The sequence below is a fragment of the Symphalangus syndactylus genome, chromosome 8 (genome assembly GCF_028878055.3).
Source record: "Symphalangus syndactylus isolate Jambi chromosome 8, NHGRI_mSymSyn1-v2.1_pri, whole genome shotgun sequence".
In the NCBI taxonomy this organism is placed as follows: domain Eukaryota; kingdom Metazoa; phylum Chordata; class Mammalia; order Primates; family Hylobatidae; genus Symphalangus; species Symphalangus syndactylus.
In genome coordinates, this window is record NC_072430.2 from 78,458,569 (window position 1) to 78,486,496 (window position 27,928).

Consider the following 27,928-nt stretch of genomic DNA (forward strand, 5'->3'; position numbering starts at 1 on the left):
AAGATCTATAATATCTCCAAAATGAAGCAGTGGCTAAAAAATATTTGATTAAATAAAATTTTATAAGTTCTTTCCACTGGTTTCCAAATTAGATATGCTAGTTATATAAGTTAGTGGTTTTCTTTCAGGTTTCATAAGGCTTCATCTTTTAAACAAAAAGCAGCACTTTTGATAACTATTTTTAGATAACTATATTTCTGATTCTCTTGAGATATTTTATCTCAAGAGAAAGATGTTCATACCTGCCCACCAATTTTTATAATAGAGCATATATTTTGGGAAAGTCTTATGTTTTCATCTGAGTATCGGAATTTTTCCTAACCAGCCACAACAGTAAGATGCATAACATGTTTTCCTTTGACAACACAGCTATACAGTTCTGTGATCTACTCAAAGCCCCTTATATTAATGCCTTTTTCCAGAAATTTACTTTCCTGGCACACTAGCATTTAATCACTACCACATAATGAACTTTGCATTGTTTTAAGAACTCAGTGCAAATTTAAGCTACAGTTTTTATATTTGGCCATTCACCACATACTTTCTTTCTTCTTTGGAAGGATTTTCTCCTCTTGATTGCTACTACAATTATTAGTCAAAATCTCAAAATTAGATTACTTCATGTGTTTACCAACCAACATTCTCTTGGATTTTCTCAACCACCTTCTTCATCCATTTTATTCACTGCTAACAGTACCATCTAAATCTAAACTTTCAAAAGGTAAGATTTTCTCACGGTTCTCACTGCCCACAGAAACAGCTACAAAACCTTTCTTTTACCGGGCATGGTGGCTCATGCCTGTAATCCCAGCACTTTGGGAGGCCCAGGCAGGCAGATCATGAGGTCAGGAGTTCAAGACGAGCCTGGCCAACATGGTGAAACCCCGTCTCTACTAAAAATACAAAAATTAGCCGGGTGTGGTGGCGTACTCCCATAGTCCCAGCTACTTGGGAGGCTGAGGCAGGATAATTTCTTGAACCTGGGAGGCAGAGATTGCAGTGAGCCAAGACTGCACCATTGCACTACAGCCTGGGCAACAGAGTGAGACTCTGTCTCAAAAAAAAAAAAAAAAAAAAAAAAAAAAAAAAAAAAAAAAAAACCTTTCTTTTAACATCCACAGTCCAGTCTCCACAATTGGCCCCTTACTTATCCACCCCATCCTTAATGCAAAGACTCCATCAGCCAGTTCAATAACAGTTATACCAGACAACCACCACATTCATAATTAGTAGTTCTTTATGCTGTTCATACCATCACCCCCCCTAACTTCTTAGTATCTCCTTTTTTTACCTAAATCTCACCTACTACTTAAGGCCTGTCTCTGGCACTACATTTCCCACCAAGTCTTCAACCTACATCATTAATCTCCCCTCCTCTGGTATTCTGTAGTACTTTGTTTCATATTAGTGCCACCTCAACAAATTCTATGTTCCTTGAAAGCATCATTTTAATAGCCCTCAGTCCCTGGCATAATGCTTGAGAAAATCTGAAAATACTTGCTGAATGATATGAACATATCAATGAACGTCAAAAGTTTCAGATGTAGTAAACGTATATTTTCTAATACACAGCTCTTTACATCGAATTGTTGTCAATGAATCCATTTTTATATCCATTTTTAAACTTTATTTTTACTTTTAAAAATTTATTTTTAATTGACAAATATAAATTATATACATTTATAATGTACATAATGTTTTAAAATATGTATACATTATGGAATGTCTAAATCAAGCTAATTAAAATATGTATAATCTCACATATTTATCATTTTTTCTGATGAGAACACAAAATCTACTCTCAGCAATTTTCAAGAATATGTTGTTATTAACCATCGTCACCATGTTGTACAATAAATCTAACTGAAATTTTGTATCTCTTTTTACATTTTACACATTATGAATATTTATAAAGCAGGTTACTACTGAGGTATTTTAAGTCAGCTGAACAAGCATACAGAGGGCAGAAGAAGCGTAGTCTAGAGGGAACACACAAAAAAATTGTGATTAAATAAATACATGTTAAATTACTAGAATAGGGTTCAACATGGGAATTTCAGTCTACTTCTGCCATTCATTTGCATAATTAACATTACATCTTTATCTATAAATTGGAAGTGCTTTTTTTTTGCTATCAATCTGAAGATGGTTTTTAAAACCTGAAAAAATATACATGAAAGCAGTACGGTAAAGTATAGTAACTAAAATTAGGTTTACAATCATTGTATCAACTTTTAAGTTCTAATTAATTAATGCTTATAAATAAGGCTCTTGGAGGGCGGGGGGAATCCCATTATGAGGAGTTATTATATAGCTTTGAAGAACTAAGAGACAAAATTAGCCACCCACTGTGCTTCCTATTTTGATTCCTGCAGGGTTTCAATCCCTAGCATATAACACAAAGACCCAGATAAGATCATTCTATTATGTAATGGCATATAGTTAAATGCTTCATTTCCTTTCTGTTTACAGCTCAAGCACTAGACCATAATTATGATTAGTCAGAGTACTTATGCTATCAGCATTGTTTGAAGAATAAATTATAGGACTTAACTATGCTCTATTAGTATCTTTTAATGACAGAGGCAGGGAACCATTCTGATATGCTGAAATCAACATTTTGCCATGGGAGATTCTTAGTTTCTTCTCATACGTTGATTTTTAAAAGTACTTTAGAAAAGAATTGCTCTAAAACACAGTGAGCTTCTTTTATTTTTATTTTTTGAGAGACAGGGTCTCACTGTCACCCAGGCCGGAGTACAGTAGCAATCATAGCTCACTGCAGCCTTGAACTCCTAGGCTCAACAGATCCCCTGCCTCAGCCTCCCAAGTAGCTGGAACTACAGGCTTGTACCACACCTGGCTAATTTTGCTGTTGTTGTTTTAGAGACCGGGTTTTCACTATGTTGTCCAGGATGGTCTCAAACTCCTGGACTTAAGGAATCCCTCTGTCTCAGCCTTCCAATTAAGTTATATTCTACAACTTAATTACAAGAGTTTTCGTTATCGTGATTTAAAAAAACAAAAACATAAAAACAAAAATTATACCTTGAAATCAACAAACAACCATCAGGGAAATTTGGGCTGGCACACGGCTAGAAACATGATTATTACCAGATTCACTGATTTAATGTGGGACATAAGAAAAGCAGTGATAAAATGGCTGATTACATTTTTTATTTGGAAAGTCTGCCTCAATATAACAATAGATTAACTATTCTAATAGGTCTTTTTCCACTACTACTCATTTTATGGAATATTTTAGAAGAAAAAAACCCTTTGATTTTTTCTGAAACTAGTATATTACAAGGCTGGTTGGGTCTTCTGAAAATTGAACTGGCACATTATGTAACTGCACGGCATAAGAGAATGCCCAGGATTTGCAACCAGAAGACCTAGGTTTGGGTATCAGTCACCTGCTAGTTGTATGACCTGGGATAAAATAATTAAATCTCTGTAAGCCTGTTTCCTTATTTGAAAATGAGGATAATACTATCTGCCCTACCCAAATGAGATAAGTATATAAGTACTCTGTAAACTACATAGTTAGAAATGTTAGCTCTATTTCATTATCGGCTTACTAATCTATGGGAGCATGAAACTATATACTTCTAGCTTATGTCTAAAGATACAGCAATATTTGTCAGATATTTAACACTATGGTGCCGAGTCAGTTCTAAGGTCTTTATACCATAAATACCTTGACAAATTTATCTTATTAATTCTCCCGAGGAAATGGACAAACATGTTAACTCCTTGCTGTTTTCTTTCCAAAAGTCTTTATTTCCTTTTAAAATTCAATAACCTTAAAGGAACACCTATCTAGTTTCTGACTATTTGTAGCTCAATTTTCTATGAGCCCAGTTTTTCCTGTCTCTTAAACCTCCAGCTTTACTGACAGTTACTTAACTTCTTAGGTGTTTCTCTCTTTCTGGTAACAAGATAGAGGAAAGTCAAAAGTAGAGACAGAAGTGAAAAGTATAGTTAAATAGAATCTTTTTGGTACCAGTAGTGAAATAAGTTGGGGTTTGAGGGGAGAGGATAAAACTTCTAGATAAGAAACTTGAAAGTTAATTGTAGATTTCAATTGTATCCTTCAATAGGCTCAAGTCTCTGCTCAGAAGACATATCATCAGAGAGGCCTGCACTGACCACCCTACCTCAAATAGCACCTCCACATTCCTATCCCTCTATGTGATTTTATTTTTATGGCCCTTGTCACCACCTGACATGATTTTAATTTTATTATTCTCCCATTACAATGTAAATTTAATATGTGCAATAACTTTGTTCATAGCTATAATCCCAACAGTTAGCACAGCCACTGGTACGAAACAGTTCCTTATGAGTGAATGAATGAATATATCTATAATATTCAGGTCCTCATACTTGATAGATGATCAAAGTGTATATAACTTTAATTTAAAATATAAAAAAGTAATTTAAAATATACATTTTCTTGGTGACAGAGTGTTCTGAAATACAGAATGTTTCCTTTCAAGATATGTCAATATCCCAAACTGGTATGTTTACTGTTTCATTAGGAAAACATATACACATAGAAACATAAAATTAGGCTGCTGAAAGAGTCAGAAACATAAAAAAGGGAAAGTTAGAAAGGTAAAAAAGCTCTCACCATTTTTGTTCTTAAACAAGAAATTAACTGCAACTAAAATACATTAAAATTTTGAATAACAAGCTCAAAAACAATTTTTTTAAAAATTTGATACAGGAACTCACTCTGTCACCCGGGCTAGAGTACAGTGGTATAATATTGATTCACTGCAACCTCTGCCTCCTGGGCTCAAGCAATCCTCCTGCCTCAGTCTCTTGGGTAGCTGGGACTACAGCCCTGTGCCACCACAGCTGACTAATTTTTTGTTGTTGTTGTTATTTTTTTATGGAGACGAGGTTTTGCCCTGCTGCCCAGGCTGGTCTCGAACTCCTAGGCCCAAGTGATCTGCCCGCCTCGGCCTCCTAAAGTGCTGGGAATATAGGTGTGAGCCACCACATCTGGCCCCAGAACAATTTCTGAGATAAAATAATATGTATTCTAGATGGTAAGAAAAATAAATTCTTTTCACACTTAATAATAACTATTTTTATATAGACATAAATCTACTTTTTTAACATAATTTAAATCAGAATCGGATCCTTTCTAAAAATTAAGCTTCTTTCATATGTGCTTACCGGGAAGAAAAAAATACAATTAGGACTGTTCACAAAGGTTATTAGAATATGACCATTTATTTTAGGTAGATGTTTAAAGGATCCTCAAACTCTGAAGTTTAGGAAAAACTATGATTTATCCCAAGACATATTTGAGAAAAAAATGAAAAACTTCTTAGATATAAGAGTAAGAATCTGTCACTAACAAATCCCTAAATAAATTAAAATTTAAACACTTGAAAAATAAAAAAATAACTTACCTATAGGGTATCCCAATGCAAAGTCATTACTTTGTGTAGCAAAAATAGGGAATAGTCCAGCTTTGCTAAATCGACTATCAGGACTGGCAACCAATAAGGTTAATACACATACAATGAAAAATACACAAGCTTTGGCAATTAAGATACTGTATAGGAAGGACCAGTCCACATTGGAAAAATTAAGTACAACCATGTTTTTGAATAATAAAGCTGGAAGTGCAAATCTGGAGACAAAATTTCCCAGTCCTTTGGCCTGTGTTGATGTTATGACATTGGCCCTTCCTGCTATGTAGCCACAAAGGACGATGCCAAAGCATTCCAGTAAGGCTGGAAAAAGCCTTGTAATTGACATTGAAGGTGGGTCATTAGTGGAATTAAATCCATGCGTTACTGCTGTAGGCAAAGTTTTGGTCATATTGACTGCAGTGGTTAAGTTCTCTCCAGGTAAATTAGAAAAAGAATTCATTTTCTCTCACCCTCCAACTCCAACCAGATCTCTGGAAAGAAAGGAAGAAAGATTCAGTATGGCCATCAACAAGACTTCTAGTTGAAATAATACACTGGCAAACCTAGATTTATTTACTTATTAAATGGCCAAATAAATATACATACTTTCTTCAACTACCATCAGGGAAAATACAATGGAAAAAAAAGTGGGGGGTTGCTAACAATAATCGCTTCACTCTCAAAGGCAGGTCAGCTCAAAATACTTATGTTGCTGTTCTATATTCAGTATTAGACATGAGTAAAATAAGATCCGCAAATATTAGAGCTGCAGTGATGCCCTGTGGTTCTCTCCAGTGATTCTCTCCATCAGTTGAGCTCCGCCTGGTGGATAAGGGCATCGGGCACACATAGTCTCCGCTGAATGTCCCCATGCATCCAAATTCTCTGGAAATTTCAGAAGTTCTCAAGGCTACATTGAGGAGTCACCCAGGGACCAGAGTCCTTTCCAGCCCGCGGTCATACTTGAGTATAGGATGGGGAGAAGAGTGTAGTAGAGCACCACTAATCAACTTTAAATCAATAACTTTTTTTTAAAGACAGGGTCTTGCTCTGTCTCCCAGGCTGGAGTGCAATGGTGCAATCTCAGCTCAGTGCAACCTCTGTCTCCTGGGTTCAAGTGATTCGTGTGCCACCACGCCCGGCTGATTTTTGTATTTTTGTAGAGACAGGGTTTCACCATATTGCCTAGGCTGGTTTTGAACTCCTGACCTCAGGTGATCTGCCTGCCTCAGCCTCCCACAGTGCTGGGATTACAGGCATGAGCCACCGTGCCCGACCTGAACGAATTAACTTTAACTTTGCTGTGTCTCACCTTCTTCACCTGTAAAATGGCAATAATAGTAATACCTACCACATGGGAACTTGAGATTATTCCACTGAATAATCACATCTGGAACACAGTAATTACTTAACGGAAGTTAAATATAACTTTTGGTAGAATATGAGAGAAAAAAAATGATGACATCCCACCAATATACCTTTAGCTCCTTCTATACCAGCCACACACACTGGCCCCAGGGACTTTGTGCCATAGGGACTTTGCACATTCAGTTCACTCAAGTGTCACGGAAGCCGGGACTATGCATGCTTTTGCTCAATGTTGTGTCCTTAACATCTAGGACAGTACCTGGCACACACGAGACAGAAAAAAAAATTTTTTTAATGAATAACTATAATAACTTATACTTAAATAAACCTTTTACCCTTTCATGGATCAATGTTCTCTTTCAGGCACTATTTAGTATACGGACAGAATTTTTTGTTTTCTGAATGATAAAGTATTATAAGTTTTCCACTACAGCAACAGAACCAAGAACACAAAATATGTCTAAAGGTGTTCATGAAATGTTAAAAAATACAAAATGTTTTGTAAAACGTTCTAAAGAGGTTCAGAAAATGCTAAAGCATGGAACAAATTCAAAAAACAAATAGTACAATAATTATCAGACCCCTTCTTGCTGCCAGGAACACAATGAACATGAGGTCTGGATAACTCTAAAGCTAATCAGCTTTTATTAGTATCTTGGAATTAAAATGACGACAATTGCCAATTTCTTTTTCTTTTCTTTTCAGATGGAGTTTTGTTCTTGTTGCCCAGGCTGGAGTGCAATGGCGTGATTGCGGCTCACCTCAACCTCCGCCTCCCGGGTTCAAGAGATTCTCCTGCCTTAGCCTTCCCGAGTAGCTGGGATTACAGGCATGCACCACCACGCCCGGCTAATTTTGAATTTTTAGTAGAGGCGGGGTTTCTCCATGTTGGTCAGGTTCATCTCAAACTCCCAACCTCAGGTGATCCGCCCGCCTCGATCTCCCAAAATGCTGGGATTATAGGTGTGAGCCACCACGCCTGGCCAACAATAGCCAATTTCTAAGTGATTATTCTAGGTTTACCATCTAAAGTAGACTTATATAAGGTAGAAAGTAAAAAGCTCATGCTTCCAGAAATTTACAATGCTCAGGTTAAGTCCTCAAACATCTATATCCCATTAAAAAGACTTAGATGGCAGCCCAGAGGTCACCAACAACTGATACCTGGCGTGAGTGTAAGGGAATTTTCTCTGTGCTACCCTTGTATAAACCGAACCATTTAAAAACCTTATATTTAATCTGGATTAGGACAAGTATTTTTCTACTAGAATTAGATAGCAGTGGTCAATATAGTACATGAAACCTACAATACTCACATACCTGAAGTTTACCAAATAAGCATCAAATTATATCTTGGGAAAGCTACCAGTTGGTACAGATACACATACTTGAAGTGAGGAGCTGGTAAACAATTAAACAAAGGTGTTAAACATTTGGAGCCCTTAAGAAAGTGTGTACTTGGAAAGGCAGTGCTGAAGAGGAAAGTGATAAATTAGTCCAGTCTTCTGTTCACTTTCAAATGTGCCTAGAGTATTAATAACTCATTCTGCTTATAAGCCCTTACTTGTACCACATGAGCACGTCAAGGCATTCCAATAATATTTTTTAAACAACAGTTTTAACTAAAATAGTAGAACTTCAGTGGAGAGTCAAACAGATTCTGAGCTTTATGGCTTATCAACTCATAAGTTAGCCTTTCTGAACCTTTGTTTCCTCAACTGTAAAATGAGAGTAAAAACCTCCCTATAGGGGCCAGTCATAGCAGCTCACGCCTGTTATCCCAGCATTTTGGGAGGCCCAGGCAGGTGAACTGTGTGAGCCCAGGAGTTTGAGATCAGCCTGGCCAACATGGCGAAACCTTAGTCTCTACGAAAAATTAGCTGAGCTTAGTCATGCGTGCCTGTTGTCCCAGCTACCTGGGAGGCTGAGGTGGGAAGACCTCCTGAGCCTAGGAGGTCTCTGCAGTGAGCCATGATCACACCACTGCACTCCAGCCTGAGTAAGACCCTGTCTCAAACAACGACCTCCTTAGAGGGATATTGTGTGGATAGAATATTTTATATACAGCTTATCACAGAGTAGGCCTTCGAGAAATGGCAGCAATTGCTATTAGGAACTGTTGTCTTGTTACTAATAATGATAAAAAAGTAAACATGTTAGTTCTTCAAACATAACTGTTAAAAGATCCACCAACTAAAAAAAGAGGGATGGGATGTGTCATAAATTTATCAGTTTTTGTTTTATACCAAACAACTAAGATAAGTTGAATTTAATTTGGTTTGATAGTAAATGGTTAACAGTGAAGGCAGAGCTCTTCATTTTTCTCAGAGTGATGGTCAAATAGTTGTAGCAATGTCCAGGATTAACTTTCAATTCGTTGAAAAATAAAATAAAATAAAAAAAAAGGGCAGGGTGCAGTGGCTCACGCCTGTAATCCCAGTACTTTGGGAGGCCGAGGCAGGCAGATCACCTGAGGTCGGGAGTTGGAGACCAGCCTGGCCAGCATGGGGAAACCCTGTCTCTACTAAAAAGACAAAAATTAGCCGGGCTTGGTGGCAGGTGCCTGTAATCCCAGCTACTCGGGTAGCTGAGGCAGGAGAATCGCTTGAACCCGGGAGGCAGAGGTTGCAGTGAGCTGAGATCCTGCCATTGCCCTCCAGCCTGAGCAACAGAGCAAGACTCCGTCTCAAGAAAAAAAAAAAAAAAAGTAATCTGCCCCTCCCCATGAAGTTTCTTTTAACGTTTTTCAGTATTATAAAAGAAATACCTGCTGAGGTAAAGTCAAAATAATCAAAATGACTTAAAAAGTTTCATTTCATCCTAATCTTTTTTAAACGGGAAGATAATATGCTTTCTAAAGCATATTTTAAAATGAACAGGAACCACAGCAAGGGAAGTTTAAAAAAAAATTACACCCAGCCTTTTTATCTATAAAAACAAAGCTTGTTACAGAACAAACACGTTCACAGTAAAAGACCACTCGCGGAGGCACGAACTGAAGAAATGCTACTGTACTTACCGCTTCTAGCCACATCATATTTGGCTGAGATCACATAAACGAACCACTGATATTGTAAATAACTGCTATTAAGTGAAAATGGAGGGGGGAAGGAGAGGGTTGACTAACTTCATAGAGAAAGCTTTAAACTCTCAGGCTATTTCTCAAACATCCAACATCCTTTATCCCGCGGGATAAATGTAATACAGTATGGTACTATTAACCAGCACTCTTCAACATCAATAGTCGCACCATTCACCCACTTCCACCTACTTGCAGGGCGCCAAATGTCCTCTCTAGAGACCCAGGGTAGGGAGCGCTGAGCACTGCCTCTTTGCCTCGTCTGCAGGGACAGACTGTGGCCCTCCAAGATAAGGGGCGCACAGAGTTCCTAACCGAATAGGCTGCTCGGAGAGCAGCTGCCAGCCAATGCCTGGGAAGGCAGCTGTGGAAGTGGAAAGGCAGCCAGGGGTCTTTGCCTGGCCTAAGAAAAAGGTGGTCGCTCGTCTTCCCAGGGCACGGGAGTCACAACGTCATGGTAACTAACATACCCCAAAAATGGGTAAGGGAGAAAATTTGGCGCAGTGCTCCAGGTGCCTGGGCAGAAGCCTTCGGAAGGGCCAGATACTGAGGGTACCCTCGGGATAAAGGGAAGAGTCTAAGAATGACAGGGTGGACGCCTGTGCAGTGAGGAGCTTCCCAAACTAGGGATGGCAGTTCTGTCTCCGGAGGGGAGGAGACGCCCCTTCCCCCGCGCGAGCCTTCCCGGGTGATCTCACACATTCCAAAGGCAGGCGCTGCGGGGCAGAGACAGCAGGTCCAGACAACCGGCCGCGGGTCCAGGGCGCAGAGGGTCGGCGGCAGCCCACGTGCACAGGCCCGAGGGGCAGAGGCGGGGGTACCCCGTGCCCGCAACGGAGAACCAGAACCCAGCAGGTCCGCGCTCCAAGGGCCCATCTCACCTGCTTCGTCTGCAACCTTGGGGTGGCGAGGAGAAGGGAACTGGTGCTCGCAGGGTGCCAAGCAGGGAGAAGACCACCGTCATCTCCCGCCCCCAGCCCTCTTCGCCGAGCGCAGCCGGGTGCCAGCTGCAGCAGCTTAGGCACGTTCCGATAAAGTGAGGCGGGGTAAGCCTCTGCGGCCCTGTCAGCTCAGCCCCGCGCCGGCCGCGAGGCCCCGCCCCCGCCCCGCCTTCAGGCCCCGCTCCCTCCCAGCCCGGCCTTCAGACCCCGCCCCCAGACCCGAACTTCCAGCAAGACGGGCCCCTTCCCGCCCTCAAGCCCCGCCCACTTCCACAAGTCTTGAGCCCAGAGTCCCCGTCCCGCCCTCAGGCCCCACCCACAGCCTCGGGCCTCCGAGCCGCATGTTCCCCAAGCCCGCCTTCGGTCCCCGCCCCCTCCTCCAGCCTCGGAGCCCCAGTGTACCCGGCCCCGCCCTGCCGGCTGGGAGCCTGCCAGCCGCGATCCTCCGGGGCGGGACTTCCGGCCTCCCTGCTACCACAAAATGGTAGCTGCCGTGGGAGATGTCCAGTTTCTTTTTCCTCAGCCTAAGTACAGACGCAGAGCGGGCTTGTCTTTCCGCTTAACCTCAACCTCGTGTGATCTGCCAGTTTCGCTCCTGGTTAGCCCAGGACTTTTTATAGCATAGAGTTTTAAAGCAAGGGCTTAGAATCAGACCTGGGTCAAAATCCTGCCTTCCACCTTCACCAAGGCAATGTGACCTTGACGTTCCTACATAAGAGATTAAAATGTAAACCCTTAGCTCTGGGCTTGTTTTAGAATCTGGGCCCCGTCCATGACTGCTTCTATTCTATTGTGGTACGGGGGTAGGGGTGGGGGTGGGGGTGGGGGTGGGGAACTACATGCATGTCCTCTCAGTATACTGAAACTGGTTGCATTGATGGAAAACTTCCAAAGCTTCTTGAAATAAAGCTATTGAAACTATCCTCACAGGGTTTATAAGAATTCTGGACAAAAATATAATTAAGCATTAATCAGGCTACACTTTGACCCACTTCCTTGTAACCCGAAAGTCGGGCAGAGCTAGGTAGTACATTTGTATCCCCGTTGTCCCTGTAGATAGGCTTTCTGATGTTAAGAGTCATAGGCTTTTTAAGAATTGCTTAAGATGTTTTTCAGACCCCAAATTCCAGCGAAACAGCTGATGCCAGCCAGCTTGAAGACCCCAGCCACAGAAGAAGGGAATCAGCATGAGAATACAGCTTCTTCATCTCCCTGTCCCATGATTTCGCCCTGCACTCTTCAGCCAATTAATGATCTCCACACTTCAGACCACTCCAAAACGCTTAAGAAAAATATAATTAAGCATTAATCAGGCTACACTTTGACCCACTTCCTTGTAACCCGAAAGTCGGGCAGAGCTAGGTAGTACATTTGTATCCCCGTTGTCCCTGTAGATAGGCTTTCTGATGTTAAGAGTCATAGGCTTTTTAAGAATTGCTTAAGATGTTTTTCAGACCCCAAATTCCAGCGAAACAGCTGATGCCAGCCAGCTTGAAGACCCCAGCCACAGAAGAAGGGAATCAGCATGAGAATACAGCTTCTTCATCTCCCTGTCCCATGATTTCGCCCTGCACTCTTCAGCCAATTAATGATCTCCACACTTCAGACCACTCCAAAACGCTTAAGAACCTGAGCCTCAAAGTCCTCCTGGAGACGAATTTGAGGTTTCCTCCTATCTGTGTTTGGTGGCCCTATGATTAAACCTCTTTCTCTTCTGCAACCTGGTGCCCCAGTGTATTAACTTGCCATGGGCATCAGACAACAAACCTATATACAGTATCCCAAATATAGTGCTCCACTTTGAAACCTGAAGAAATCCTGCAATTGAGTTAGCCTTTTGAAATAAAAATTATTTCAAATTTAAAAATATTTATATATGTTCCCACTTAAGATATCCACAAGCATTTGTTTACAACCTTTTATCTTGCTTTGCATCTTAAACATTTCTGTATGGCAACTTCCGTGTCTTCCTATCATCTCGGCCATCTTAGTGCAAAGATACAAAATTGTGTGGCTTTTTAAAAAAATTACAGTAAGCTAAGGTAGGTTAAAGGATCTGAAACTTAGCAGGAAAAAATGAGCAGAAATTAAAGCTATAAAAAGGCATGGATCCTGCTCCAATTCTCTTTGCTTCTCCTTTGTTCTCTGTCTTCCTCACTTTTAACTGCCTTCTTTGTTTCCCTTGAACCTGACTACTTAAAAAAAAAATTGAATATCTAAATTATCTCAAGGCTAAAAGGATTTTTGTTTAGGAAGTATGAAGATTAATTCAATTAAATAAATACTTACTGAGCATTGACTATCAGGGGAATACTGGAAGATAGGCCTGGAGAGGTAAGTTACGGTCAACCTGTAGGAGGTTCCTTGGGTTAGTTTGAACCTTATCCTTTGGCCACAGTAAAACATGTAACTTTTCTTTCCCCACAGGAACATGTCAGAATGATCACACTATTTGTGGGTGTGTAATCTGGAAGCTGTACCACGATTAGTTGAAAGAGAGACTGAAGGCAAGAAAAACAGTGTGGTGACTTGGAGAAGAACCAAGACATAATGAAATGAAGACCTACTCTTGGGTGATGATAGTAAAAAGAATGGTATAGGCCTGAGAGACAGGAAAAGGGAGAACTGATGAGACTCAATTACTGATAGGGCTAAAGAGGAGGAAGGACAGGGCGAGGTGGCTCATGCCTGTAATCCCAGCACTTTGGGAGGCAAGGCAGGAAGATCACTTGAGCCCAGGAGTTCAAGACCAGCCTGAGCAACATGACAAAACCCCATCTCTACAAAGAATACAAAAATTAGGCCGGGCGCAGTGGCTCACGCCTGTAATCCCAGCACTTTGGGAGGCCGAGCCGGGTGGATCACCGAGGTCAGCAGTTCGAGACCAGCATGGCCAACATGGTGAAACCCCATCTCTACTAAAAATACAAAAATTAGCCGGGCATGGTGGTGTGTGCCTGTAATTCCAGCTACTCAGGAGGCTGAGACAGGAAAATCGCTTGAACCCGGGAGGCAGAGGTTGCAGTGAGCTGAGATCGTGCCATTGCACTCCAACCTGGTGACAGAGCAAAATTCAGTTTAAAAAAAAAAAAAAAAGATTAGCGGGGTGTGGTGGCACACACCTGTGGTTCCAGCAACCCAAACGGCTGAGATGAGAAGATTGCTTGAGCCCAGGAGGCGAAGGCTGCAGTGAGCCGAGATCGCACCACTGCACTTTACCCAGAGCAAGAGAGTGAGACCCTGTCTGAAAAAGACAAAAAAAAAAAAAAGAGAGAGAGAAGGAGGGATTTAACAAGCTTATATATTTCCTCATCCATTAAAATAAAGAAAAGAAATTGAGCTAGAGAGCTTCTAGTATCCTGTCCAGCCATAAAATTTTGTTGTTTTCTATTATTCTGTTACCTGAAAATGAAAGGAAGAACTATTTCAGTGGGAGAAGCAGTTTCAAGGAGAAAATAATCAATGTGGTTTTATACCTCAAATCTAAAACCTTGAGAAATTTTCTAGTTCAGTTTTCTCTCTTGAAGTTATCATCCTCTCCATCTGAGACTCTAGGAGATTAAGCAGTTGGTCTAAGAACACTCAACTAGTCCATGACAGAGAATGAGAATAAAAGCCCTCCCTGTCCTGTAAACGAACTTCTCATAAAGGCATCAGCACATGTATGTAGAGATTTCCGTTAGACCCCTAGGGAGAAAACAGAAGAGAGAAAGAGCAGAAATAAAGACATGGTTTGAGAAGACATCCGTACAGAATTGATGAAGTTTCCTGTGGAAACCTCATTGATGAGGTTTCCTTCCACAGAGCAGCTTGTGGAAGGAAACTCTAAGAACAAAATGTATACAAAGATGAAAGACTTCATTAAAAAGTCACCCTCAGAGAAGTAATTACCAATGAACGCCACGAGAAACTAATTTAATTCCACTGCCATATCTGCTAATCATTCTGTGAGATGCTGACTTATTCTATACTATTAACTGGAAAAAATGAAGAAAAGCTAAAAGTAATGCAGAATAATGGAGGGAAAATTAATGCAGAAAATGTAAATTAATCATAACTTTCATTTACAAATAAGTGGGACCTATAAACTTCAAGCACACTGATATCCCCATTTCCCTCAAGTCCCGCTGATCAAAATTGATACAGTGACAAAGGTCATGTGGATACATGTTGAGGCAATATGATGTACATGTGGATTCCTGGTGAATTTTATTTTTTCCAAAATGAAGTACTTCTAATGTTTCTTTCTATGAAAGTAGTAAATAACAATGATAACATATTCAGATAATACAGAAACGAATGAAGAAAGTGAAAATCATACCTATGGATAACTTCTTTAATATTATACCATATATGTATCATTTTATGCAAATATAGATTATTTAAGAAAAATAGGATTATACATATGATTTTCATACACATTATTTTAGTAACTTTTCATTTAATAATACCTTTTTAATCCATAAACAATTTATTCATATAGATAGATTTATATCATTTTTAATGCCTATTAAATATTCCCTAGCGAAATTTTGAGGATGATCTTCCTTGAAAAAGTGGAAACTGGGCCATCTATAAAGTCTAATCAAAGTTGAGTAAAGAATAGAAAAATAAAAGGGAGTGACTTAAAATGTGCTGTTTGAACATGTCTAGTATGATGCCAGATTTTGTTTAAAAACCTTTAGTTTCTTTAAAACTCCCCTTCCCCATAGCATCATTTTCTCTTTAGGCATTCGTGTTTCCAGAGAAGTTGACTTCACTCTCCCTTCAGAGGTGATGTAACTAACGCAGGCTGTCCAGTCAGTATATTTCATCCCTTTGCACTTAATGATTAGTCAGGGTGGGCACTGATCCTAAAGTAGCTCAGTTGAATAATTCTTAGGACTTTTACAGAGAATGCTGATCTTCTCTTTCTTGCTAGACAAGAGGAAGATGCTGACAGCCATTTTAGAACCATAAGAGAAGCCAGTCTTAGAATGGTGCAGAAACCAAGGTAGGCACAGCAGAGAGAAGGAAATAAACAGGGACCTTGATGACATATTGAGTTGTGGGATCAAGCCCCACCTGAAGCAGCCTCACCGGTTGGCCTATGGACTCTTCATTCATGTGTACCAATCAGTTTCCTTCATTGTTTAAACAAGTTTGAGTTGGGTTTTCTATGACTTAAAATCAAATGCATAGGAAAAATGCTAAAGGAAAATGCAACAGTAATTATCTCTGAGTGGTAAGAATACACATGATTTAAAATTTTTTTTTTTCTGTGCAGAAAATTTTCCCTTTTTCTTGATAAAATTAATATACAAAGTATGTATTTTGCTATATGGAAATCTTCTAAAACAAATTTTAAAACGATGATCGTTTACTAAACCAGGAAGATACATGAAATCCACCCATAAAACAGAATGATTTAAGAGCACGGATATGATGTAGCCTATGCCCTTAGAGAAGACAAAGGCCTCGCTTTTGTTGATCTTTGTATTCTCAGCATTTAGAATAGTGCTTTCCCTGACATATGGCAGGCATTCTGTAAATGGTTTTTAAATGATTCAATAAAACATAATTGCCTATCAGCTATCTAGGAAGTTGGATTGTAACTATGGGAAGTATTTGATACAAGCAACTGTGACATAGATCTTTTACAGTAACTGGATTTCTTGTTTCCAGCTTTTCACTTGGCCTAGTTTTATAGCTTTATTTAAATATTCCTCCAGGTCATACGCAGTGGCTCACACCTATAATCCCAGCACTTTGGAAGGCTGAGGTGGACAGATCATGTGAAGCCAGCCTGGCCAACAGGGTGAAACCCTGTCTCCACTAAAAATGCAAAAATTAGCTGGGCGTGATGGCGCGTGCCTGTAATCCCAGCTACTTGAGAGGCTGAGGCAGATGAATTGCTTGAACCGCGGAGGCGAAGGTTGCAGTGAGCCAAGATCGCGCCACTGCACTCCAGTCTGGATGACAGAGCAAGACTTCATCTCAAATAAATAAATAAATAAATATTCCACCAAATTGTTGACTTCTTTTTGTGATTGTAAATGCTAGAATTAAATAATTATTTCTGATCCGTCAAGTTAAAACCCTGAATATTATCTTTTAACGTACACATATATGTTTATGTGTGCATAAATATACGATAGCTTTTTTTCTTTTTCAATCTGCTACTGAAATATTCTCACAAAAGCAATAAAGCGGAACGTAAACATCTCACGTGGCTATTGATCTTGTTATTGACCCCAAGAAAGGCTCAAATGTGATTAAATGGGCAGAGGCTTTTGTCTAGGCCAGCACTTAAGAAGTTAAGCAGAGGCCGGGCGTGGTGGCTCACGCCTGTAATCCCAGCACTTTGGGAGGCCAAGGCGGGTGGATCACTGAGGTCAGGAGTTCAAGACCAGCCTGGCCAACATGGTAAAACCCTGTCGCTACTAAAAATACAAAAATTAGCTGGGCGCAGTGGAGCGTGCCTATAATCCCAGCTACTGGGGAGGCTGAGGCAGGAGAACTGCTTCAATTTGGGATGCGGAGGTTGTGGTGAGCCCAGATCATGCCACTGCACTCCAGCTCGGGGGCCACAGAGCAAGACTCTGTCTTAAAAAAAAAAAAAAAGTTAAGCAGAAAAACAATGAAACCAGAATTAGCTTATGAAACTGAAAGTTAAATCGGTGACTTACATAAGATAGGCTGCAGAAATCTTACAATAGAAGCATGGTAACTTTGGGGGCCCCACCAGTCTGTTTAAAGACTTAGCTTCTTGATACTTGTGGTTTTGTTTTGACCACTTTTTTTTTAAAGGAGTTAGAGATCAGCAACATGAAAATGAAAAACAAAAAAATACACTTGTTCCTACTTCTGAATTGTTCATTTAAAAGTGGGCTCACCAACAAATTTATTTAATTGGCAGCCTTTAAAGAAATAATCTTTTAACTGTGCAGAGCATTTTCTAATTTGAATAATGCCTAAGTTGAAAAACTAAAACGAACCAACATTGTAAAACACAAGCAGGAAGTGGAGAAATCTCAGATTTTAACCTTGACTTTAGATTAAGAATGTTTTTAGCTGATTCTAGTTAAAACATTTTCGAGGAAATAGCTAGCTCAAAAAAAGGCTATCACATCCTCAGCACAACAGTGAAGCACATGCCTCAGATGCATTCTTCTAGTAGAGGAAATTTTTCAGCGGTTCCAGTCTCCTTCCCTCCTTGAAGGGGTAGGTCCTCTATCTGTGTTGATTTCTATAGTTTCCTCAGTGTCAGAACAGTATTTGGTAGAATAGAAAGTAGAAACTTGATCAACTTTTGTTGCCCTACTCTTACAATAGAGCTAAATAAGTTGGTGACATTTTTGTATTTAGAGAATCACTCAAAACAGAAACACCTGTTCTTTTTTTTTTTTTCCCTCAAGACAGAGTCTCACTCTGTCGCTCAAGCTGGAGTGCAGTGGCACGATCACAGCTCACTGCAGCCTCAACCTCCCAGGCTCAAGCGATCCTCCAACTTCAGCCTCCTGAGTAGCTGGGACCACAGGATGCACCACCACACCCGGCTACTTTTTGTATATTTTTTTGTAGAGATGGGGTTTTGTCATGTTGGCCAGGCTGGTATGAAACTCTTGGGCTGGAGTGATTCGCCCACTTCAGCCTCCCAAAGTGCTGGTATGAAACTCTTGGGCTCAAGTGATTCTCCCACTTCAGCCTCCCAAAGTGCTGGTATTATAGACGTGAGCTACCACGCCGGGTCCCTGCTCTTTCTTAGACTGCTTCTTTCTGCTATTAACAAAAGTAACTGACAAAGAAGAATTATCAAAACTCAAGTGTCTACATGGCAGCAGAGAAACTAGACAATTTTTATAAATGACGGTGGTTGAAACAGAATAAATAATGGGGAATCATCATTGATATTAGGTAGACTAAATATGATAGTGTTCCATTAATTCTACAAATATTTAAATGTTCTCAGAATCCCAAACATTATTTAGACTTTTCTTTACCTTAACTCTTATGTAAGCTTTCCCTAGACCTTCCCAAAAAGTTGAGACAGGAAAGGAAACTTAAGACTTCTGAACCACAAGAGCATTCACCGGGCCTACTCTCGAAGAGGTGTGGACGCTAGATTGGAGATTGTTACTCTTGGAGAACAACCTTGATAAAAGTGTGCTTCTCAGTGCAGTGTGAATTGGGGTTTCGGTCTCTATTGTCTATAGCTAATAGCATAATTAACTATATCAAGTCTGACCTATTATTAGTCCAAATGGCCTAACTCAAACCCTGTCCCATAGGTTTATTATACTCATATATTTTGGAGACAATAAGATGTTTATAGTAATGTTAAAACTTGAGGCCAGGCACAGTGGCTCACACCTGTAATGCCAGCACTTTGGGAGGCCGAGGCAGGAGGATTGCTTGAGCCCAGGAATTCAAGACCAGCCTGGGCAACAAAGTGAGCCCCCATCTACACAAAAAATAAAATAATTAGCCAGGTGTGGGAGTGTATGCCTGTGTAGTCCCAGCTACTCGAGAGGCTGAGGCAGGAGGATTGCTTTAGCCCAGGAGTTTGAGGATGCAGTGAGCTCTAATTTCATCACGGCACTCCAGCCTGAGTGACAGAGTGAGACCTTGCCTCTAAAATAAATAAATAAATAAATAAAGACAAAATTCCTAGAGGATTCTTAAAAATTTCATTTCATGTATTGTCTCAGTGGCTGGTCAAGGATTTTTTGTTGTTGTTTTAACCCAATAGTCTTTTTCAAACCAAGAACTGGTATTGAAAATTTCAGCCCAACATTTGCCATAGTGAATAAATCATTTATCTTACAGGCAAAAGAAGATCAAATCTGAGGGCAATTGAAGCAGTTTTTAGAAATCTTCAAACCACAAGCAGACATCCCAGTGAAATTCAGAAGTCCTTGTCTGAATCTCTCTTCATCATCACTTTAATCTCACCCATCCAGCCATGAGTGTCAAAAATTAGAGTCTGTAGGTAATGTTTGTCCAAAACAAATTTGTCCAGATTCCCTCTGTTAACTTCTGAAGGTGGTAAGCAGGGAAGGAGCATGAGCTCTGTTACAGAGAACTTAGCCGGTGTGAAGGTTAGAGAGGAAAAAGCCTTCGTGGGATTAGCAAGACATTCCAAACAGTGTAGAACATCAGTAAGAGTAATAGCAAATGAACTGAAGAAGAGGCAGTTGTCTCCTCAGCTCTCAGAAAGGGAAATAACAGAAGGTTTGTATCAGTCCCACTGAGGCTGGCATCCAATGGGAAGCTGTTGCTAAGGAGACGGCTGGTGCAAGGATTACTACAGGCAGGATGAGGGGAGGAGGGTATGAGTTTATGCATTTGCTCCCATTCCTTGTTTCCTCTTTAGGCTTGATGTGCTTCCAGGCTCTCGATCATTCTTTCTCTTTCTCAGCATTTTCTCACCTTCTCAAGTCTTCTCATTTCATTGTTATTACATGCTAGTGACTTGGTGCTACCAGGCTACCTGCTTGCTCCACACATTATTTGTTCAACATGATTTGCATATATGGGTTACTGATCAAAACCTAGGAAGGTCAAGTGAGCAAACAGATGGAAGAATAAGGGGGCGGGGACAGTCATAAGGATTGAGGGCTATTACAGAGCATTCTACCGAAAGCTTAGTCAAGAATCCAAAAGTTCTGTCACAGTAGTTCTCAACTGGAGCTTCACACCAGAATCACGGGGGGAATATAATTTTTAAAAACATGGATGCCAGGGCCCAGCCAGACTTTACTCAATCAACGCCACAGGAGTCAGGTCCAAGGCCTGTATTTTTTTCCGCCAGATTCTGCAGATTATTCTATTGCAAATTCCTAGTTAAGAGCTTCTGATTTAGGGAATAAACTAGAAATTATGTCCTTTTTTTTTCTTTTAAGAGACAAGGTCTTGCTCTGTCACCCAGGCTGGAGTGCGGTAGTGTGATCATAGCTCACTGAGCTCTGAATTCCTGGGCTCAAGTAATTCTCTCGCCTCAGCCTTGGAGTAGCTAGATGTGCGCCACCACACCAGGCTAAATTTTTTTTTTGTAGAGACAGCGTCTGGCTATGGTGACCAGACTGGTCTTAAACTCCTGGCTTCAAGCAGTCCTCTTGCCTTGGCCTCCCAAAATGTTGGGATTATAGGTATAACCCACCATGGCCAGCCTGTAAGTCTGTCTTAAGAGTAAGCAGGAATATTTATCTTAGAGGAGGGCAAAAAAATTTTTCTACAGTCTCAGTGCTCATTGGGAGAAATATGTTTTCATTATTAAAAAAGGGCACATTGAATCTGGCATTTGCCATTAGAAATCCATTTCAGTCACTATGACATTGTTCCTCAGGTGAAATCCATTTCTTTTTATTTGCTCTTCGTGGAAAAAAACAAAACAAAACAGTTGGCTGTCTTCATTCCTTGTACATATACACCACGTTTTCACTAGGATGTCATTTCCAAATCCTAGTCAGAAAGTTCACATTATAGGTAAAACTGGGGGAGGTAATTTTCTGACACATTCAGTAACTAAGCCAATACATTGAATGTGTTGTCGATTATGTAGTAAAACCCCAGTGTAGTCTTTTCACCATCTCTTAAAGCTTTGGTTTTTGAGAAACAATTATAATTCCTCTTATCTTTCTTCAGAGATGTTATTTTCTAAAATTTTGCTTTTTAATAATCTTTTCCTTTATAGTTTGTGCATTTGGTATCTTTTTAAAGAAATCCTTCCTTGCACCAAGGTCATAATGATATTTACCTACGTTTTCTTCTAAAAGCTAAATGTTTTGTAAAATTGGTTTTCTTTGTACCATTTTTCAATTCTCATCCGTTATTAGAGCCCCACTCTAGATTCAGAATGTAGAAAGTTTCTGTCCCACACAGAGAATAATACTTCTGCAGCTCCTGCTACAGTCTGGATCAAAAAACTCTCAGTGTAGAATGAAGTAAAATAGGACTATTCAAAGAGACTTTAAAATTTATAAAATGTGGTAAAAGAAGATAGCAGATGGCTGGGTGTGGTGGCTTGCGCCTGTAATCCCAGCACTTTGGAGGCCAAGGTGGGAGGATTGCTTGAGCCCAGGAGTTTGAGACCAGCCTTGGCAACACACTGAGACTCTTTCTCTATTTATTTATTTAAAAAAAAAAAAAAAAAAAGGCCAGGTGCGGTGGCTCATGCCTGTAACTCACTTTGGAAGGCCAAGGCAGCTAGATTACTTGAGGTCAGGAGTTCAAGACAAGCCTGGCTAACATGGTGAAACTCTGTCTCTACTAAAAATACAAAAACTAGCTGGGCATGGCAGCACATGCCTGTAATCCCAGCTACTCAGGAGGCTGAGACAGAAGAATCACTTGAACCCGGGAGGTGGAGGTTGCAGTGAGCCAAGACCATGCCACTGCACTCCAGCCTGGGTGACAGAGCAAGACTCTGTCTCAAAAAAAAGAAAAGATAGCAGAGCAGTAAGAGCAGTATCAGCTAATGGAAATATAAATTATCTTAAAGCCAATCCTCCAGAGATACTAAAGAGATGAGGCCTTAAGCCTTGAGAAGAGTAAGCAAATGCAATGTGTGGTCTAGTGGCCAGTAGCCATGTTGTGGATAAACTTATCAGATGTTTGTCAAATGTCTAGCAGAGATATGCTTATCACATATTTGTCAAATGTCTAGCAGGGCCTTAAAGATGCCCTTGAAGAAAAGTCACTTCACAGTCTCATGTCATGGCTAATAAGTAACCAACCACTCAGATTGAGGTGAGGTGTTTCATGCCTGTAATCCCAGTAACTCAAGAGACTAAGGTGGAAGGATCATTTGAGGCCAGGCGTTCAAGATCAGCATGAGTGACAGAGTGGACAGAGTGAAGCCCTGTCTCTAAAAAAACAAAAATCAAAAAACAAAGTCATCTCAAAGACAGAACTCTTTGGTGGTACACTTCTGGAGTCCTAACTACTCAGGAGGCTGAGGTGGGAGGATCACTTGAGCCCAGCAGTTCGAGGCTGCAGTGAGCTATGATTGCACCACCGCGCTCCAGCCTGGATGACAGAGTGACAGTCTGTCTCCAAAAAAATTAAATTAGAAAAAATTAAAAATAATATAAGAAAGAAATCCTTGGATACAGTTTCTAGGTGTCCCACACAGCTGAACCCTGCTATGGCTCTGGCCTCCCATGTCCACCTGCTCCCTCAGGTCCTTGGCTCAACTTTGGAACTGGTTGTTGCACTTTGGGCTCTAGCCCTTGTGCCGCTCTGTGAACATCTGTCACCTCCTGTCTTCTACCTGCCCCAGTGGTGCCGCTCTATTATTGACTTGGCTCACTTGTACACTCAGAATCAGAGGGCCTTCGTGATCCCTAATATCACCTCACACTGATACGAGTAAGCTTCTAGCCTTACCTAACCCACTATTACCTGGTGGAGACTATTGCTAGTACTGGTAAAGCCAAACCATTATGAGAACTCCGCATAGTCAAATGGTCTGGATGACAGTCCTCTAGCAAAGGAGGCATTTCCATAGATATGAAATAATCTGTTTTCAAAGGCGTGACCTGTGTTAGGCTACCCTGGGCTGAGTAGGCCCATCCTTTGTGGGAAGACCTATTTTCCTCCCAAGTGACTCTGATAGTTTGGTGGGTTCAAGGGATGATTCCCCTCCTCACCAGCAGCTGACTTCCCTGCTGTCCACTATAAGAAGTGTTACTTCTGGCTGGGTGTGGTGGCTCATGCCTGTAATACTAGCTCTTTGGGAGGCTGAGGCAGGTGGATCACCTGAGGTCAAGAGTTTGGGACCAGTCTGGCCAACGTGGTGAAACCCCGCCTCTACTAAAAATACAAAAATTAGCTGGGCATGGTGGCATGCGCCTGTAATCCCAGCTACAGGGGAGGCTGAGGCAGGAGAATCGCCTGAACCCGGGGCGGCGGGGGGCGGGGGCGGAGGTTGCAGTAAGCTGAGATCCTGCCACTGTACTCCAGCCTGGGCGACAGAGTGAGACTCCGTCTCAAAAAAAAAAAAAAAAAAAGAAGTGTTACTTTTGTCACTGCAACCCTGCCCAGGAGTGCCTGGGCCTCTGGACGTGGGAGTGAACTGACAGTGCTGGCTCAGCTGCCTCGGCTGGCAGGGCAGATGGCCCTTTCCTTCCTCACTATTTTGCGTACTTTTCCCCAAAGTTTACCTCCTCAATAAAAAGGCACTGCCTGACATGTTTTCCTTTCTGCCACTTCCAAATTCTCTCTGCCCTGGAATAGCCCAGGAATCTCAAATAGTCAGGCTCTGACATCTTGGACCCCCTAAAATAATTGCCTGTGGGCTCTCCTTTGTGCCATGCTGTGAACTCCCCAGTGGTTAGCATTCTACATGAAAGCAAAGTTTGTGCCTGGAGAAATCTCAGGCCATAGATCTGACCTGTCACCAGAGTCCCTATAGCAGCGTAGGGCCCTGGCCACCATAAAAGCCACTGAAACTTCGCTTCAAGAATTATAGGTGTAGAGGACTCTCCTCCTGCTTCCTTAAATCCCAGTGGACTACTAGCACTCTTGGTGTTTCTTCTCCGAAGGTAAACCTTGTAAACCAACAATTATCTCAGAGAGGTCTCAATCAGTTTAGAGGCTTATTTTGCAAATGTTAAGGACCATGGTCTGTGACACAGCCTCAGGAGGTCCTGAGAACATGTACCCAAGGTGGTTTGGTTACCGCTCAGTTTTATGCATTTTAGGGAGACAGAAGTTACAAGTTAAAAACATAAATCAATACATGGAAGGTATATATTTGTTTGGCCTGGGAAGGCAGAACATCTTGAATGAGGTGGCTTCCAGGTTATAGGTGGATTCAAAGATTTCCGATTGGCAATTCGTTGAGAAGTTAAGTTTTGCCCCTTAAGAGTTTGAAGTCAGCATAAAGAAATTCTTGAGTTAAGATACGGGGAGTTGTGAAAGCCAAGGTTCTGGTCATGTAGATGAAGCCTCCAGGTAGCAGGCTTCAGAGAGAATAGATGGTAAATGTCTCCTATTGGACCTTAAAGGCATCAATCTCTCCAGAAAAACCTAGTTATGGAAGCAGATTCTCTACAGAAGACACATTTCCCACTAGAGACAGCTTTGCAGGGCCATTACAAAATTTGTCAAAGAAATATATTTTGTGGTGAAATACTTTGATTTCCTTCAGGGCCTGCGATCTGCCATGGGATGCCATACCAGAGTCAAGTTGGAATTTGGTATCTTACTGCTACAGTCTGTTGACAGTCTTTTGAGTTAGTGCTGGTCAGTTGTGCCTAAACTCAAAAGGCAGGAGGGTAAAAGAAGGTGTATCCAGCTTTGCCATTCCCATCATGGCATGAAGTAGTTTTTCAGGTTTCTTTGGGATCCTGTTGGCCAACAGAAGGGTCTATTTAGCCAACTGGGTGCTTAGAATTTTATTTTTGGTTTCCATTCTCCCCTTTCTGGCCAAGATTTGCCAGAAGCACCATCAATGGCCAAACTTTTATTTTGTTGTGTATTGTTGCCGCGGTGGTGTGACCACCTGACCTGCGCCCATCCTGTCCCTTGCTGGGACCCCCACAGCCAAGACACTTAGATCTAAAAGACTCATAGTCAATTTAAGCATTCTAGATCAGGCAGGAGTGGAGGTGGGCAGGCGTTCATCAAACCTTTAAAATCTTCTAAGTAATATAAAAGTCAAAAAGCCAAAAGGCAAGTTTACAGAACTGATTTATCTATAAATTTTATGCATTGAGCTACTGCAGTCTTGGTTTCAGTTACAGACTTGTAGCAATTAGCTATACAGAACATAAGCATTTTGTTAAAACCATTTAAACTAGGGAGTTTAGAGACTTTTGTTGTATTCCAATGCTTTTTGCAGTCTTTTTAGTAATTTGTTCTAAGATGGCTAATAAAAAATAATAAGATCTCCCCAGGCACAAAAACTATATATAATTATATCTATCTATCTTCATAAATCTCATAACTGGGAGCACTATACCCAGGAAGCTTTGTCACTTGATATCCTCTCTGCAATTTTCTTTTAACTCTACAGGAAGTAGAAAATTCTTTATGGTTGGGGTAGATGGAAAGGGGCCACAGAATGACCCAGGAGGAAAAGTCTCTCATTTTGTCAGCTGTTTAGGCATCTGCATACCAGCCCTTGATGTGGAGGGTCTGAACTAATTCTATACCTCAGAATCCATACTTACAATCCCACATGCCCACTGCTTTCGCAGTAATCCCTGGGCCTAGAGGGAAGGTGCTTATATTTCCCCTAGAGGTAAGTTTTAGCAGTGGGACATTAGCAATGAAAGTAGATTCAGCCCAGTGGCATTCTAAATAAGTTTTACATTTTGGAGCTTTCAGGTACAGAGAGAAAGGTAGTATTTGTTGCTTTACCCAATTTTGTAAGCTATAAACAGCTCAAAAAGAAAAAGAGTGTTTTTGTGGTTTTCCCGCCCGCTGCAGTGTTGGACCACAATCATGGCGGACATGATGGAGTTGCCCAGGTTGCGCATCAATGCCGGCATGCTAGCTCAGTTCATCGACAAGCCTGTCTGCTTCATAGGGAGGCTGGAAAAGATTCATCCCACTGGAAAAATGTTTGTTCTTTCAGATGGAGAAGGAAAAAATGGAACCATCAAATTGATGGAACCCCTTGATGAAGAAATCCCTGGAATTATGGAAGTGGTTAGAAGAGTAACCGCCAAGGCCACCATCGTGTGTAAACTTATGTCCAGTTTAAAGAAGATAACCATCCTTTTGATCTTGGACTTTACAATGAAGCTGTGAAAATTATCCATGAGTTTCCTCAGTTTTATCCTTCAGGGATTGTGCAACATGATTGATCTTGATGGATTTTCATATGATTGCAAATGAGCTATATTAAAGACTATTAAAGGAAGCCCCTCTTGTTTGAGGGAGAGATTTCTGTGCTTTCTCATATTTAATTTGCTCTTTTTAAGGTATTCCAACCTAGAGTTTTTGATGGAACTGATATATTGACAGTTCTCACCTAAGTCCTTTTATAAAGAATTGCTACTCTGATTTATGGTCAGATTAGATGCAAGAACAAAGCAGTTGTCTGAGTTTAGGTTTCTAAACTTTAGGTTTTTTATTAATAAAAACTAAAATAGTAAAAAAAAAAAGAAAAGAAAAGAAAAGAAAAAGCGGTTTTTGTTTGTCTGTTTTTTCAACTGTGGAAAACAAAACAAAAGGACATAAGCCCTGCCTGGCTCTGACAATGACAGGAAAGGGAAACTGACAAATAACAAGTAAACATTTAAATTATCTAGTATTAAGGCACAGAACAATGATTTTAATTTGGATAGAAGACTGTTGCCAGGCTGGAGTGCAGTGGCACAATCTCGGCTCACTGCAATCTCTGCCTCCCGGGTTCAAGTGATTCTCCTGTCTCAGCCACCTGAGTAGCTGGGATTACAGGCGTGTGCCACCATATCCGGTTAATTTTTGTATTTTTAGTAGAGACGGCGTTTCACATGTCGGCGTTTCATAAGACCAGGATGGTCTTGATCTCCTGACCTCATGATCCGCCCACCTTGGCCTCCCAAAGTGTTGGGATTACAGGCGTGAGCCATCGCACCCAGCCGAGGAAAAATTATTAAATTAGTATTTATGCTTTTGAATATAGGTCTTGTCCAGTGTGATTTTAAAAAATTTTTTAGCCGAATTAAATTTAAGAGTTTAATTGAGCAATGAATGATTCATGAATCAGGCAACCTCATGAGCCAGAATAGGCTCTGAGACTCCAGCACAGCCACGTGGTGGAAGAAGATTCATGGACAGAAAAAGGAAGGTGATGCACAGAAAATACAAGTGAGGTAGAGAAAAAGCTGGATTGGTTACAGGTTGGCATTTGCCTTATTTGAACAGCTGGCTACATCTGATTGCCCAAAACTCGGTGATTGGCACAAGTGTAGGCTACAGTCTGTTTATACCTCCGTTTGTTCACAATATACAGAGAAACCTTTAGGCCAAACTTAAAATATGTGAGGAGACAGCTTTAGGCTAAACTTGATTCAACAAGTGTAACATGAAAGCGTTTTATTTTGGCTGTTACCATCTCTCAGGTCTGAGGATGAGGTTTTGGTTAACTTAAGTTTGCTGCCAGATAACAGTATTGACATTTAAGGTTT

General features: G+C 40.9%; 1 protein-coding gene, 1 long non-coding RNA gene and 1 pseudogene across 5 annotated transcripts in view; 2 read left to right on the forward strand and 1 right to left on the reverse strand.

The window, feature by feature from the left end:
- Positions 1-10,996, reverse strand: part of GPR155 (G protein-coupled receptor 155) — a 50,890-nt gene extending 39,894 nt beyond the window's left edge. The window contains exons 1-3 of one of the 4 annotated variants that reach the window (XM_055289772.2): positions 10,764-10,996; positions 6,914-7,062; positions 5,430-5,926 (exon numbers count right to left, since the gene is read on the reverse strand). In XM_055289772.2, the coding sequence (XP_055145747.1) occupies positions 5,430-5,895 (466 nt within the window). In that variant the 5' untranslated portion in view covers positions 5,896-5,926; positions 6,914-7,062; positions 10,764-10,996. The remainder of the gene's footprint in view (positions 1-5,429; positions 5,927-6,913; positions 7,063-10,763) is intronic. The other 3 variants (XM_063645597.1, XM_055289773.2, XM_055289774.2) reach the window with 3 other exon arrangements.
- A 285-nt stretch (positions 10,997-11,281) lies between these two features.
- Positions 11,282-12,690, forward strand: LOC134737460 (uncharacterized). The gene is made up of 2 exons (XR_010122374.1): positions 11,282-11,351; positions 11,940-12,690. It is a non-coding gene; the product is annotated as an uncharacterized lncRNA (long non-coding RNA).
- Positions 12,691-26,250: 13,560 nt separating this feature from the next.
- LOC129487215 (replication protein A 14 kDa subunit-like) lies at positions 26,251-26,867 on the forward strand (annotated as a pseudogene).
- The last annotated feature ends 1,061 nt before the right edge of the window (positions 26,868-27,928 follow it).